Below are 15,817 nucleotides of genomic sequence, written 5' to 3' on the forward strand. Positions count from 1 at the left end.
TCCAACCTATATGAATCTATAATTCTGTGAGAAGTTTGATTTATGCTCCTAACTTGAATATTTGACATTGCTCTTTAGATGACAGACTATTCTGTGAGGATAGACCCATGGTAGCCTGTATCTAGTGCTTCTCCTAGACCTCTTTTCAATTTTTTGTTGTAACTTTTTAGTCTATTTTTAAAATATATAAACAATGGCCCTTAAGATACATTCAATGGAGATACCCAAGACAACTGGGAGCCCTTCTGTGACCCTTAGGCCACACAACTAGTCATGTCCATATTGCCAACCTCTTCTCCTCTCAAAACAGCAGAAAGTCTCATCTATACTCCCTACAGGAAAAGTCCTCTGTGCAGTGGTCTGAATCATGCCCTACATGCTATCTGAGATGTTAAATGGCATAAACTGATTTGTGCTGGAGAACAAGCAATCAAACCATATGGACAGAGACCTGACTGAGCTCTCTCTATGGCAATACTTTATCAACGCATAGGAGGGCAGATGAAATCCTAGAGACACTTTTCATGTCTTGCACAGTTTGTCACTATCCAGGAATTTTAAGTGTCCTTCACCTGTTACGTGTGAAATAGCTTCTGCCTTTAAATCTGGATAGAAAAGCCTTTCTTCACTGTACAATTTCAAAGGAAGATAATTTTGTTTAGTAAATCACATTACTGTAAAATAAATAGCATGGCATGTGATGTTACATAGCTTCAGGCAGGTCTGTCAAACACCATCTGCTCTGCACTGAAAATATAAGTTTATTAAAGTTTATTTATTTAAGTCGTTAAATACTGTTACATTAAAGTTGCTCGCTGATAAATTTTTGGCCTCCGCTCCTAGCAGGGATATAAAGGAATTTATCAGTTTCCTGTGTTTCTGATAAACCATAAAGCTTAGTACTGAGACTTACAGCATTTCTGTGTTAATCTTTTTTCTGCACAGGAAAGAAAGATACTTTGGAAATGGGATACAAGGGATGTAAAATCTGCTCCTGGAATTGAGTTAAAAGTAGAATAAGCAGAAATGCATAGAAACTTTGGAATGTCAAAAAATTGGCATTCAGAGTTCCTTTGGACACAATTACCTCTATTCATGATAGTTTCCACGGGTTCTCAACTATGGGCTGTGCCAGGCACAAGTGGATATTGCATTGCAGTTCTCCCCAAGTTATGCAGTCCCCTTTCCAGATCAGCCAATGTAAGAAGCAGCCCCCCAAACAGATTTTTCAAGAACTTTTAAGCCTGTCCTGAGAACCTGAACAGCTTTTCATTATAACCAATGTATACTTACTGAGTACCTGAAGAAATCTAGTTACTATCATTTCCCTCTGGTAACTGCCTACAGTCACCACCACTGTCAACCAGAGACAGTCTAGAGACAGAGCAGTTTAAATGAGACACAGTCAACTCTGGAAGAGAATGGTTCAGACTGGAACTATGTTTTCACCTATGAATAATTCCAAATAACACCAAAAAGAAAATCACAAATGTGACATTTCAGCATATGAAATAGATAAAATTGCTGCTACCATTATTTTTATAAAGAGAGCTAATGGATATGCTTTCATGCACCAAAAAATTCCGTCATCACACATGACACGCACAATCATGTGAAATGGAAATCCATTATTTGGAGTACATTATTAATTTATTTTACAATCAATGCAGATGAACATGTCTGACAATTGTAACCTGCTAAAGACAGGAAAAAATTGCCAAGAAATAGACAAAGACATAGCAATTGCAGGCCTACAGCATAATATCACAGATAAAAAGCTACGTGTATAACTACCAAATGAGAGACATTAGAGAAATTCTTGCTCTATTCCTTTAAAATGCATAATCTAGAAGGTCAATCTTTGAATTTATCACAAATAATAAAAATAATAAAAGCCTTAAATGGTGTCAGATGTTACGGGACGACTGCTTTCACAGAATCACAGAATGGCCAGGCTTGGAAGGGACATCAAGGATCATCAATCTCCAACCCCCCTGCCACATGCAGGGCCACCAACCTCCACATTTAATACTTTTAATACATTTAATTCACACATTCCCTTTTTTTGCTGCTTTATATATAAGCCCAATGCCTGGGCTACCTCAATCTCCTAGCATATTATATGTTCCATGTCCAAGACACCCTTATTGCCATTTATCGAGTAATTTAGCCTCTAGGAGACAGGTGGAAAGATTATCTATCGATCCAAGAGCTACCAAACCTTGATATACTCTTATATTTTCATCATCCCCTCGGTAAATGGTTCAATTTTTTACAGTTTATTCAAAACTTCAATATCACAATGTTTTATTAAGGTGTAAACTGCTGCTCAAAAATATATCTGTCCTAATATTTTATTTTAAATGTTGAACAACATCACTCTTTAAAAACTATGCTCACGTTCAGTAGTCCTTTTAAAGGTGATGAAGAGAAGCTTACTAGGAAGAAGAAAAACATTTTGAACAACAGACATAAGCTGCCTTGGTGCTTTTAAGTAGAAAGCTAGGATTAAGAACACCAACAACAGTCTCTTTCTGTCAGGTTAAGAAGACTAATTTCAGGTCAGGAAAAGGCTAACCCATATATCCCAGCAGAGGTGAGTAGAGGTTAAATTTCATTGGAAGTTGAAAACCTTTGCTATTAGCTAGGGAGCTGGGTCAGGATGACATATTTTAGGAAAGTTGTGTGGTCCCTCTATGGATGAACTGAACAAGATAACTTAGAATACATGTATACGTACTTTAATTTTTAAATTGGTACATTGAGAAAACCTCTAAGGACCCTGGTGTGAATGTGAATCACTGTTCTACTCAGCTCAATTATTTCATCCATTCTTTATACCCATCAATGATATTTTTTTTCTTTTTAGCACTTATTCTGGCTGGATGGGAGGTTCTGCAATTACCTGTTTGCAATATTCATTTTTTTCCTAGAGGATCACCCCATATGAAATGAAATGTTATGCGTTTCCTTTTGTTCTTAATAATTCCCTTTTTTTTTCTTGTGGGGGAGGTGTGGAAGGAGAATAATTTGGCATAAATGAGGGGAGAAAATGTTGCTTAGAAATTCTTTCTCTACTCAGGTATTTTGACTACTGTTTATGCAATAGCAGTTGCAAAGGAGCAAGGTTTGGATTCCACAGAGAAAGGATAAGACAAACAGATCCCACTACGTATATAATCTTGCTACTTTGCAATAAAACACTGAATTACAGTCTTTCTTCAGGGCACTTCCACAGTACTGCCCAGTTCTAGAATGTCATTCATTAACCTGTTCATAAATGTAAGTTATGAACAAAAAGTTTTCCCTAAATGAAACAATTGCTTTCGGCAGTTTCTAATTACTTTGTGAAATTCTGACCAGATCACAGTGAGGGTAATAGGTTCCAACACAGCATAAAGGATTGTAACTATGCAGAAAACTGAGTAAGCCACTTCCCTGCAGCCCCAGATAGTAAATAAAGGCTGAACACCTCAGGTGAACAGATGTTGGCATTCGCCTGGATCCAAACAAGCTTCATCTAGATCTGCACACAGTTAAAAATAAATAGATAATCCCAATTGAATATGTATAGGGATGAAGAAGAGTGCCTTTTTATATTTTATCTAAATTTCCGTGCAGTCCTCATCATCACAATATCCAAATACCTCAAGGCTGAGCTGCTGAACTCGGCAGTGTGTTTAATATTAGCCATGTGGTTTGCTCTTTTATGCTCTCACTACATGAAGAATTTATGTGGAATATTTTATTTTGGTTGTTTTGTGGCTATTGATTTGTCAGTTTTGCATAATTCACTACTGCAACCATTTCTTGTTTTATGATCAAGGATTTTCAGAAATGTTATAAATGACAGTAATTTGATTTGAAAGACCTGTTAGGGTTGTAACTTGATCAGACAAGAATAACTACTGTTATTAATTGATATTTACTCACAATCATGTACTGGAATCCAGGCTTCTTTAAAAAGGAACTGCTTGAAAAATTTATATTTATGATGAAACTAGCATTTGCCTACCGTGCAAACCTTTCTCACTCTTGACAACAAAGGCAGCAGAGTGGTTATTTTTGTTTTTCTTTTGTAGACGCAGACAGAATATTTTTATATTTCTTTGCATTTCTGAATTACTGTTTCCAAGATGACTATGGTGAACATACAGCCCTTTTCTTCTAGGTACTATCCAAAATCAAATTTTACAGAAATATATGGTATCAAAATTGTAGAAAAGGCAATGGGTAATGAAACCAAAGGAATGATGTTGGAGGAGCCAAGATTGATAAACTGAGATAGTTTTCTGATATATCCTGAAGAAATCTCTCCAAAACATGCAGAATGTGATCTATGTCACTGCAAATGCAAGTGGTACAAGTCTTAGCATGCTATCTTCTCATTTCTTGTTTGAAGGGGAGTGACTTTGTAACAAATCGATTCGCAGTACATTTCTTTCAGTTAAATAACGTCTTTTCCTTTGCAAAGGAATGGATTCTTTGAGTCAGAGAATCTGAAGAGGAAAACATCAGGTTTGTCATAGGATAAATTACATTCTTTACGCAAATTCATGCTATTACAGTTAAATTCACACTAAAAAATAGAAGAGAACAGAAATGTAGGTGGTATAAACTCCAATGATATCACACTAATTTAAACAAGCTGAGAATCTCCTCACTCATCAGTTAAATGAAACCTTGCAGATGCTTCCATTTAGAAGGTCAGAAGAGAATTGTGAATTGTTCTAATTTCTTTGCAGACATCCACTTGCAAAGGGTCCAACAATTTCCCCATTTAACCATCAACTGCTTTCCAGCTGTAAATTACAATCTGTTTTTAATTCACTTCTGGGTGGTTTCTTATCACCTACAGTAACTGGAAGAAAAGGAGGTAGCATACAGTTTGTCTTTCCCTTCAGGTCCATAGCGAAGAGCTATGCAAATTAATTGTCAAAATGTACCAACTTTACTACAAGCTCTGAGAAAAGGCTGCAAACAGACTTTCTTTTTTCTTTCTCTATTTGAGGGAAAGGTTTCATTCAAGACAATATTGGACCATAGCGCTGGCTTTGCAGTGTGCACTTCAATGCATTTTTTTTCAGTGTAGACACATTTTAGACACCTCTGAGAAATGATGTGGCTATTGGAAGGATCTCAGAGTTCACAATGTTTAGAGGTATTCAAAAATGTTGCCTTTTTTAAATGAACATACTGAAGTTCCAAATACCCCTTTCTACAACTACACCAGAATTTTTATTAATGGCACAGAACTGGGTATTACATAGCCTCAGAGTTCAAAGCCCTCAAATCTGGTCTTTCGTTAAGAGGCACAGAACTAGCTTAACTTTACTTACAATTATTTGAATTTCAAATATCACTGAAAAATAGGATTTAAACAAGTTGGTAGCCTCTGTCACTATCTAACGGATTTTCTTCTAAGATGTGCATTGGGTATTGCATCTGCATTTCTTTCTTTTTAATTGTGTCATGCTTACACTCCTTGGATGATCCATGAGAAAACGAGGTCTTGTTTGCATCCTATCAAAAATGTGTTAGGCAATGTATGCAACTAGAAGTCAATGCTATGTGAGAAGAAACTAAATATTTGTACTTAGAGAAAGCTTACTGTTACTTTCTTTGCCCTTATTGTGAGTTCCCTCCAGACCATTCAGACTTTTCCCTAATTATCTGCCAATCTCTTCTGAATGATTTCAGTTAAAGTCTCCATCAAAACAATACTTGAAATGATTTGGGCTGAGGTTTCGTGCAGCCCCTGTAGCCATTAATGCTTTTCAGATCTGACACCCTACTTGGCAGTGTACTGTACAGTCCATACGATACCAGGTTAATGCACATGTCAGGCTTTCTCAGGACAGTGATTGCGTGTCTGACAGCACAGATTTTCACCTCCAGTAAAAACCTCACCTCCAAGCAAGTGATGCGCTTGAGATTTAATCGGACATTTATTATAAATTTACCTTCTGTTTTCAAATAGTGGAGATTTCCCAGGAAAAGCCTGGGAAAGGAAAGAACTTAGTTCTGACTATGGTAATTAATTGGTCAACTTGAGTACTGGATCCTTTGTGTCCACAAAAAAACACCACCACAGCCACAAGATGCAGAACACTATAACCACAAGGCACGAAATAAAACAACAAGCAAACCCAAACCACAACAAAGTAACACAAAAATAAGCAATATGGATCTTTTAAAACTCCAAACAGAGATATTCAAAAGAAGGCAAGATAAACAGACCAGCTTCTTCTATTTTTACAGGGCAAAGCTGAGCCTATTCCTGTCACATCCTCAGATCAATGTGCTAAGCGATATCCATTCAAATTATGTGTCAATTTAATCAGAGGAAGTGAAACACAATTACAGAGCATTAGTGTAAAAGCCTGCACAAAATAACAGAATGTCCATGTGGGATATCTGAAGCAAAAGTCTGTTGAGAATAAATCTGTGACATTTTCATCAAACTGTTTTTATCAAACTGTTTTTTTTTTACAGAAAAACACACCAAACACCACCTTTGTAAATGCTATTACAAACTAATTAGGCATAAAATAATGCTTTGACTCTACGAAGTGATTAGAGTCCTTATTTCTCCTTTTTGATTTCAGATTTTTTTCAGCACTTGTTCTGTTCTTAGGAAAAAAAAAAACAAAACCTCACTAAATGCAGAAATGTAAAGTCCTTTCCTGAAGGGATAAATAGTGCATTTATAAAATCTCTCCATGCCCCCTCTCAAGTCATAATGAGTTTTAACATTATTTCCAAAGATTGAATCTGGATGTGGCTCTGGGCAGCCTGCTCTAGTGGTTGGCATGGTAGGGGGGTTGAAACTAGATGATCTTTGAGATCCTTTGCAACCCAGGCTATTCTGTGATTCTATGATTGAAACATTCACTAATCTTAGCTACTCCAAATTTCCTTGAATGTAAGCTGCATTTATAGAATCTTCAAATAGATGGTGGACTGCATGGATGAAATGGGAGCAGACGAGTGAAGGGATTCCTCCCCTTGAAGGCAGAGATGCAAGGCTAGCAGATGTGAAAGGACAGACAAACCTGCCCCTGATGGCTTGCCTTAAGTTCCCAGGTAGAATATGCTGCTATGGTCCCCATGGTCCTTCTGACACTTTCACGCCAAGAAGCACCACAGCTCAGGCCAAAATGTGCATTCAGTATAAAAGAAATAGGATTTGTGAATCTTCAAATCAGGCAATCAGGCCTCTCATTTGTCAGGTGATAACTCAGTTATTAAATAAAATATAAGAGGAAGAATAATGACAACGTGCTTTAGATTCAAAGGAATCTCACATGATCTTTTCAAAACAATAACTATATATACATGTCAACAGCATAAAGGATGAGCACAAGCCCTGCTTTAGAAAAGGCCTCCTCCTTCCAGCTCTCTTTTTAAGTTTCAGAAAACAGGGGTCTTGGACTTTACTCAGAACAGTAAATCTCCTGGATTGACATTAATTTTCTTTTTTTTTCAAAAAATGCAATGTATAATGTATGTCCTGGTACCCCTGGATTAAAAAACACCTTAAGTGTTCACGTTGTAATTCCCAGCTGATAGATGCTGAGGCGTTTTGTTGCATTTGGCCCTTTATCTTCTTTGAGACAGTAATTAATTTGATCATCCCTACCTGGTCTATAGGGTAATTGAATAACTCGCTCCGCACAGTCACACAAATGCCCCCAAAAGAGTTATTCGTGTGAATGTGCAATGTGACAGGCCCGTTCTTGTGATGTTAATAATGATGATGTTGAAGCCGTTAAGCTATGTGACACTGCAGCTGATCTCATTGCCAATGGAAATGGAGGAAATTAGATGAATATGCTACGTTCAAAACTGCTGTACAATTTATTTTCTGTCAGTCCTCTGAAAAATAGTTGTTTTTTTTTAAAAAAAAGATAACGTTAATCCTATTTTTAAAAATTGCTTGAAACATCCTCACTTTCTGGAACAGCTGAAATATCCAAACTATCACAAAAGGGGTTAAAAGTAAGATAGTTCTTTTGGCAGGTTGCCACCAAGACTTCTTGTAGGAAATGAAGTGTAAAAAGTTTTAAAGAATGTTAAATGAAATCAGAGCAGACTGAAACCTGTGGTTCTAGTGCAAGACCTGAAATAACTTTGAAATAGATGCTAGCTGGAATCTTCTCTGTTCTGATGTTCATAAATGAAACTGAATGAGCCTTCCAAGGTGCCAATGGGAGTGTAACCGTCCAAAGCACATTAAAACATGCTTGGATTTAGTTTATCAGCCCCAAAGTTATTTATACCCCGTTATAATATTTATATGGCTTTGAAAATTCATCCAGTGAGACAGATGTGATGGACTGGGTGATCTTAGTGGCATTTTCCAACCTTAACAATTTTATGTTATCAAAAGAGTTGAAGATCTGTGGTATTTAAAATCTTAAATTACACTGCATACGCCTTCATAACCAATTAGCATTAATTTTTTTTTGAGGTGAGCTACCAAACTGGAGTTAATTCATCGCAGGAAATTTTGTACTGGGGGACAGTGAATGACTTGCACCAAGACTTGCATATGTAGTAGCTCAGAATGTTATCCACAGCTGTTTAGAACACCTTCTAATGGCAGATACATTTAGGAACTAATTGCAAGTGATGGAAGTGACAACTGACCTCTACATTTGGTTTTACTCTTTATATCCTAAGTAACATAACTGATGTTTACAATGAAACCTATCTTTAATGTATATAAGTATATATATATTAAGATACCAACTATGTAAAATAGTATTAAAATAATAATTTGGCTTTGCAGTGACTTCAATAGAAATTTTAGTAATATAACAAAGAATTCCACACTCCCTATTTATTTCCCTACTGTTCTGTGCAATACCTTATAATTTCCTTGATATTAGTGACAGCGTTAGAATTTAATAAACATTTCCTTTAAAATCTACAGTTTCAATAAAACAACTATTACAGTAATTCTGTATGTTACAAAAGCTGATGATGTACACCAACAAGAAAGCAACTGAATCCAGTCTTTGGGAACAAGCCTTTACTTCAGTTTCCCAGTCTAGATCTGCTTCTAATAGGCAGTATTTTAGTGAAATCTTCATTAGTATGGCAATTAGTGTTAAGAGTGAGTCAATTCCATGATGATCAAATGTCTGCAGAAATGTTAGAAAATAAACCAAAGCCTGGCAGGAGAAGCTCTGTGGCTTTACACACTCCATGATGTTTTTCACTTCAAACTTACTAAGTAAATTACAGAGAAAAAAGTTACTGCGAATAAATGGGCTGCGCAGTGATAAGTAATTATTTCTAAAGCGTGAAATAAGTAGGAAGTTTCTCATCTTAGTAGTAGCACCATAATGCATACTACCTCTCTAATATAATAGAGAGCAAGGAGGAAGCACTGGAATGCAAACTTGATTTTTCTAATGGTCTTTTATGTGGACCAGTGGTACTGGAACAAACTTCAGGAGTTTCATGAAATCTCAAGAGATGCCCAGTATATTCCAAATATATTTGGTTAATGCTCCCAGTGTAAGGTATAGATTGAGAGTGGAGACATTATCTTGGAGACTAACAGTTTTGGGAATGTTAAAGAATGTTAAGAAAAGCCTATAAGCATGCTTTGCAAACATGCACTCCCCAGCCTTGAAAGCCAGAAGAAAATGGAGGTCATTTAAATAGAAAAGTTACCATCACAGCATGGGTTAGGAAAATATCCTTATGAGGATTTTAAGAGAACAGAGGGGATTCTTGCAACTAATTAATACTTAGATGCTATTTCAACATAAAGAAATACATGAGGCTATTTTAACAAGAAGAAATTTTTTTTCTCTTGGATTGTTTCTTTTTTTTTTTAGGACAACTGTTATGAAAAGATGCAGATATTGAGGAGTAGAGAAACGACAACTGCAAAGGAATCAAAAACACTTAATCTGAGACAAAAGGTGACAAATCGGTTGCAATGGATTCTGCATATGAGGTGGCTAGAATACTGCATTTAAGGAAATAACTACATTTACATTACAATATTTGTACATCATAGAAGTGAAATTCAGTCCCAGATCAAAACCAAGAGGTAATGATTAAGAGGGCACTGGTCAGGGTTTAACACCTGACAAGCACAAATTGCAGAAAGTATCTATCATTGATTCTTTCTTTCTACAACACGGAATCATAGAATGGCCTAGGTTGAAAAGGAACACAGTGATCATCTAGTTTCAACCCTGCTATGTGCAGGGTCACCAACCAGCAGACCAGGCTGCCCAAAGTCACATCCAGCCTGGCCATAAACTCCTCCAGGTAAGAGGATTTTTATTTTGTTCAGGTGAAGACGACATTCATTCCAAATGATCAGAAATGGTTATTTAAAATATTTTAAGATATTTATATTTTAGGATATAAATGTATAATTTATAATTATTGTATTTTTTGATATCTTACATTAAATATCATACAGATTTTAGAATAATACTTAGTGAGGGCATGAATCCTGAACACACACAGCCATTTAGTGAGCTGCTCATGAGAAAGAGCAAAAGTGTATCTACAAAGTGTAGACTCATTTTTGCCTCAGTCCTGAAACAAGTTTTGAGGTTTGACCTTCAGAAGTATTTCGCATAGCGCTGATGGGATGACTAGGGTTGGCTTCAGGAAAGTACTTAACAAGTCAGTGTTGCAAAGCACTTTGTAATGATGCAGAACAAGCCTCTATATATATCATGTGAGCTGTTCTCTGCTGAAATATCTATATATTAATAGCTTGTTCTCCAAGATCAGGAGACGTTACAGGGGAGTGAATCCAACACAATAATTTCCATACAGGACATCGATGCTGCCATACTCCCAACCACAGTATTTTAATGTGAGGTTAATCTGTATTTTGAGTCAAACAATGGCCAATGCCAAGTGATTTTGGAAACTTCCCCATAAAGTAGAGAAACTATAACTTGCAGTTATAGCCCTGATCAGCACGGACAAGATGGGTAGTGGACAACTCAAGTCCATCACAATCATGTGATACATTTATAAACATGAGCCTGCTTTACTGGCATCACATGTAACAAAGAAAAGGAACTGTCTTTTCCAAATTAGTATTTCATGGGCTTCTCTTTTGGCTTCTTTAAAAAAATATATATTATTTTTAAATTTGACTTACAAGCATGATTTTATGAACATAAAAACAAGTAATAGCATCCTCAAGGATGAAATTTCATTTTGTAGATAACTTCTTAAATCAACATCAGAATGTCTATCAATTAATTTAGCTGAAGTGTAGGAATATTGAGATTCAGTGCTTTTATTTATTTTCTTTTAAAGAAGTGAGGCTCAGAGACTGACTGCCTATGCCAGCATTCACTTTGCCTGATGAAAATCAGATAAGCTTACTATGACAAACAGTCTCTCCTAGTAAAATTTTCTACATCTAATATCATTCTGCTCTCCAAAAGCCAACTCTTTCATATAAGAAACAAATTGTAACAACATACAGAAGAACGACATGTTGACTCAGAAGGCTATTTCCAATATACCAAACAACTTCAAATTGTATCAAGGAAAAAGAAAGCTGAATAGCATATATTTATGCCTTTGTGCGTGCTTTTAGCATTCTACTATATTTTACCTCTATACAACCAAAATAAAAAAAAACACCATGATTTTTTGACTGATATGGTTAATATTTCCAGAGCTAAGAAGGGCAATGACCAGTATTAGGAATTATTTTAAGCATCTTATTTTTCTGTCTCCTCTATTTGTATGCTAACAGATTGTTGAAAGTGCTGAAGCACACACTAGAAAATAAAATATTAGTATTACAGCTGTCTGCTCAGCTAGTATTTCCCCTTATTTATCCACATGTTATTGTATAACCCTCAATCATGTGATCAAATCCTAACTTTTTCATGATAATTTTCCTAATGTAGATGAGCTGCATTTGTTGCTCAGCTGCTCATATAGCTAAAATGTTGTTTGCAAAATTAACATAGAAATTAATATCATAGTCTAAAAACTCACTATTTTGATACATTTAGTTTCCTATAAGCTAAACCCACAATTTATATAGACTTCAAGACTGTGAGTAAGGCAGAGCAGAACAACTTCTTCTGAAATATTAGAATGTTTCTCTAAGCAAAATGACATTGTTTAAGTTGGCAGGAATGTGAGGTTTACAAAGCAATATAGAGTGTCTTACACATGTCCAATTAGCACCTTCAGGCAGCTTTGTTTGTACTTTAGGATAGAAAGAAATTCCTCAGGACTGATGGGGAGAGGGCAGAGCTGTAGTGGTGCTGAAAAGATCAGGAAAGTACACAAAAGTTTAAAGAAATAAATTCACAACCAAGTAAAAACTGTTTTACGGAAAGAAATTCTGCAGCACAATGAAATATGAGGTGGAAAATATTTTCTTCCGAATACAGAATATCACAGAAGATTTTGGTTTGGGATCCTCACAGCTTGTGACTTAAATTGACTTTTAAGTTCTAATGAGTTAACTAGTTTTGCTATCACTTCTGATATTTTTTTCTTACAAGAAAAGTGTTATTAAAATGGGTCACTTCTGCAAACCTTGAATCTATCACATAAAGTATGACCATGATTGTTTCCTTAGGAAGCAAACCTCAATCCAATTGGATCTATATCAGTCTATTGTATAACATAGTCATGAATGTAGACTAGTTTTCAGTTTCTTGGACTAGAAACCGTGGTCACTGCTAATCTTGGTGTCTGTCAGTATGTTTAGGATGGTCAGTAGAAAGGCACACTTCAGCAGCCATTAAAGGAGATTACAAGCCATCTTACACAGCACAAATATTAGTTAACATAAATTAAACGAAAAATAAAAACAGCATTACTAGAAATTGAAATTAGAAATAATTTAAACAGCTTCCTACTGTGTGAAACGGTCATTGCTGAGGAGACCAGCTTCAGAGCAGGTAAGACTGCGCTGGGGAAGGGATCTATAGCAAAGAAGCCGACGAAAAAGCTCTTTTTAGGGCTGGTTTTGAAGGCAGCAAAAAGCACGTGGTCGGCGCCGGGAGCTGGCAGCTTGTGGGCGGGCTGCTGAGGCAGCAGGGGTGGAGCTGGCCCAAATCGCGGTATAATTTAAACAGCTGGCCCTTATCTCTTGTACCTGACCTTGACTGCTCATTGGGAATTTAAAAGCAGCTCTTGGGAGGGCAGGAGCCGGCTCCTGCCCACATATCGCTCCAGGTGAGAACGAGGTGTTACCCGCCTTTGACACCGGAGAGGGTGGTCAGAGTGTGAACGCAGCCCACACTGCTCATACATTACTGCAGTAGCTGGTGTGGGAGTTGTGACTTGTGGCAGGACACATCAGTGCCTTGTCCTTGTCTTTGTTCAGGTGATCAGCTCTCCTACTGACAGACCTCGAGACCGCAGGTTCAAACATGGTCTCTACCAGGCGGCGGGCTTCCCCCAAGAGGACTGTGGCGACCCAGACAGAGGGCCTGCCAAGAAATGTAGCAGTTCAGGTCTCTGGCTGTAGGGAGTGCCTGAGCCTGCTGCTGCCAGGGGAGAATGGGAAGGATGCCACTTGTGCAAGGTGCGAGCAGGTGGACGAGCTTCTCAGCCTGGTGGTGGAGCTTAGGGAGGAGGTAGGGAGATTAAGAGCCATCAGAGAGTGCGAGCGGGAGATAGACTGGTGGTGTGACTCTCTGCGTGAAAGACAGAGAGATTGCACCCCCCAAACAGCAGTGGACCCTCTCCCTTGCCACGATCGAAATGAGAGAGCTAATTTGAGGGCAGAGGAGGAATGGCATCAGGTCCCAGCTCGGCGATGCGGGCGACCCCCATCCCGACCTACCTCGGTTCCCCAGGTGCCTCTATGTAATAGGTTTGAAGCCCTGAAACTGGAGGGTGCGGTGGTTGAGGGTGAAGTGGGAGAACTGCCTCCAAGTGTTCCCAAGAGGAGGCATCCAGCTCCACGCTTAATAACTGCCTCCTCCAGAAAAGAAAGGAGGGTAATAGTCATAGGAGACTCCCTTCTAGAAGGAACAGAAGGCCCAATATGTCGGCCTGCCCCCACCCGCAGGGAAGTGTGCTGCCTCCCTGGGGCCCGAGTCAGGGATATTTCCAGGAAACTTCCTAGTTTGATTCGCAACTCCGATTATTATCCCTTATTGATAGTCCAGGCTGGCAGTGATGAGGTCACTGACGGAAGCCTGAGAACTATGAAAAATGACTTCAGGAGACTGGGGAGGTTAGTTGAAGGAACAGGCGTACAGGTAGTATTTGCCTGTATTCCTACAGTGGCAGGGAAGGACGCTGAGACGACCAGAAGAACACACCTTATAAACACATGGCTGAAAGGATGGTGCAAAAGTAAGAATTTTGGGTTCTTTGATCATGGGGCGGTCTACTCGGCTCCTGGCCTGGGGTCTGCTGATGGGTCTCACCTGTCTCGAAGGGGGAAACGGATCCTTGCCCAAGAGCTGGCAGGACTTGTAGAGAGGGCTTTAAACTAGATATGAAGGGGGTAGGGGATAAAACCAGGCCTGCTAGAGATGAGCCTGGGGGAGCGGCAATGGGATTAGGGATGAGGCGAGGGGCTCGGCTGAAGTGCATCTACACCAATGCACGCAGCATGGGCAACAAACAAGAAGAGTTGGAAGCCATGGTGCGGCAGGCAAACTATGACCTAGTCACCATTACGGAAACATGGTGGGACTGCTCCCATGACTGGAGTGCTGCAATGGATGGCTACAAGCTCTTCAGGAAGGATAGGCAAGAAAGAAGGGGTGGTGGTGTGGCTCTGTATGTTAGGGAGTGTTTTGATGTTACTGAGCTTGTGGCTGGGGATGATAAGGTTGAATCCCTATGGGTAAAGATCAGGGGAAGGGCTGACAAGGCAGATGTATTGGTGGGTGTCTGCTATAGACCGCCGAACCAGGATGAGGAGACAGATGAGGTGTTCTATGAGCAGCTGGCAGAAGCTGCGAGGTCGCCAGCCCTTGTCCTCATGGGGGACTTCAACTTCCCTGACATATGCTGGGAATTCAACGCAGCGCAGAAGAAGCAGTCTAGGAGGTTTCTGGAGTGTATAGAGGATAACTTTCTGATGCAGCTGGTGAGAGAGCCTACGAGAGGAGCTGCCCCGCTAGACCTGCTGTTCACAAACAGAGAAGGTCTGGTGGAAGATGTGGAGGTTGGGGGCTGTCTTGGACAGAGTGACCATGAGATGGTAGAGTTCTCAATTCTTGGTGGAGCCAGGAGGAAGAACAGCAAAACTGTTACCTTGGACTTCCGGAGGGCGGACTTTGAACTGTTTAGAAGACTAGTAGGGGGAGTCCCCTGGGATTCAGTCTTAGAGGGTAAAGGGGTCCAAGACAACTGGTTGCTCTTCAAGAAGGTAGTCTTACAGGCGCAGGAGCGGGCTGTCCCCCTGAGCTGCAAAATGAGCCGGCGGGGAAGGAGACCGGCGTGGATGAATAAGCAACTATTCTTGAAGCTCCGGGAGAAAAAGAGAATCTACCTCCTGTGGAAGAAGGGACGGGCAACTCAGAAAGAATACAGAGAAGTTGTTAAGATATGCAGGGAGAAAATCAGAAAGGCGAAAGCCCAGCTCGAGCTCGACCTGGCCACTGGAATAAAAAGAAACAAGAAATCCTTTTACAAATATATCAACAGTAAGAGGAGGACTAAGGAGAATCTCCATTCTTTACTGGATGAAGCCGGGAATGTGACTACTGAGGATAAAGAAAAGGCAGAGGTCCTGAATGCCTTCTTTACGTCTGTCTTTAAAGGTCAGACCAGTTATCCTCAGGATATTCCACTTTTCGACCAGGTGGTCTCGGCTGGAGAC

At 39.0% G+C, this 15,817-nt stretch overlaps 2 protein-coding genes across 5 annotated transcripts in view; one reads left to right on the forward strand and one right to left on the reverse strand.

Annotated features, from left to right (window-relative positions):
- Positions 1 to 15,817, reverse strand: part of CTNNA2 (catenin alpha 2) — a 465,672-nt gene that overhangs the window by 113,553 nt on the left and 336,302 nt on the right. The gene's annotated exons all lie outside the window — the stretch shown is intronic.
- Positions 12,876 to 14,585, forward strand: LOC149918326 (uncharacterized). The gene has a single exon (XM_090139882.1). It carries the CDS (start codon positions 13,404 to 13,406, stop codon positions 14,478 to 14,480), a length of 1,077 nt encoding a protein of 358 aa, XP_089996008.1. The 5' UTR covers positions 12,876 to 13,403; the 3' UTR covers positions 14,481 to 14,585.

Source organism: Phasianus colchicus, chromosome 4 (genome assembly GCF_987193195.1).
Source record: "Phasianus colchicus chromosome 4, bPhaCol1.hap1.1, whole genome shotgun sequence".
NCBI classification, from domain to species: Eukaryota; Metazoa; Chordata; class Aves; order Galliformes; family Phasianidae; genus Phasianus; species Phasianus colchicus.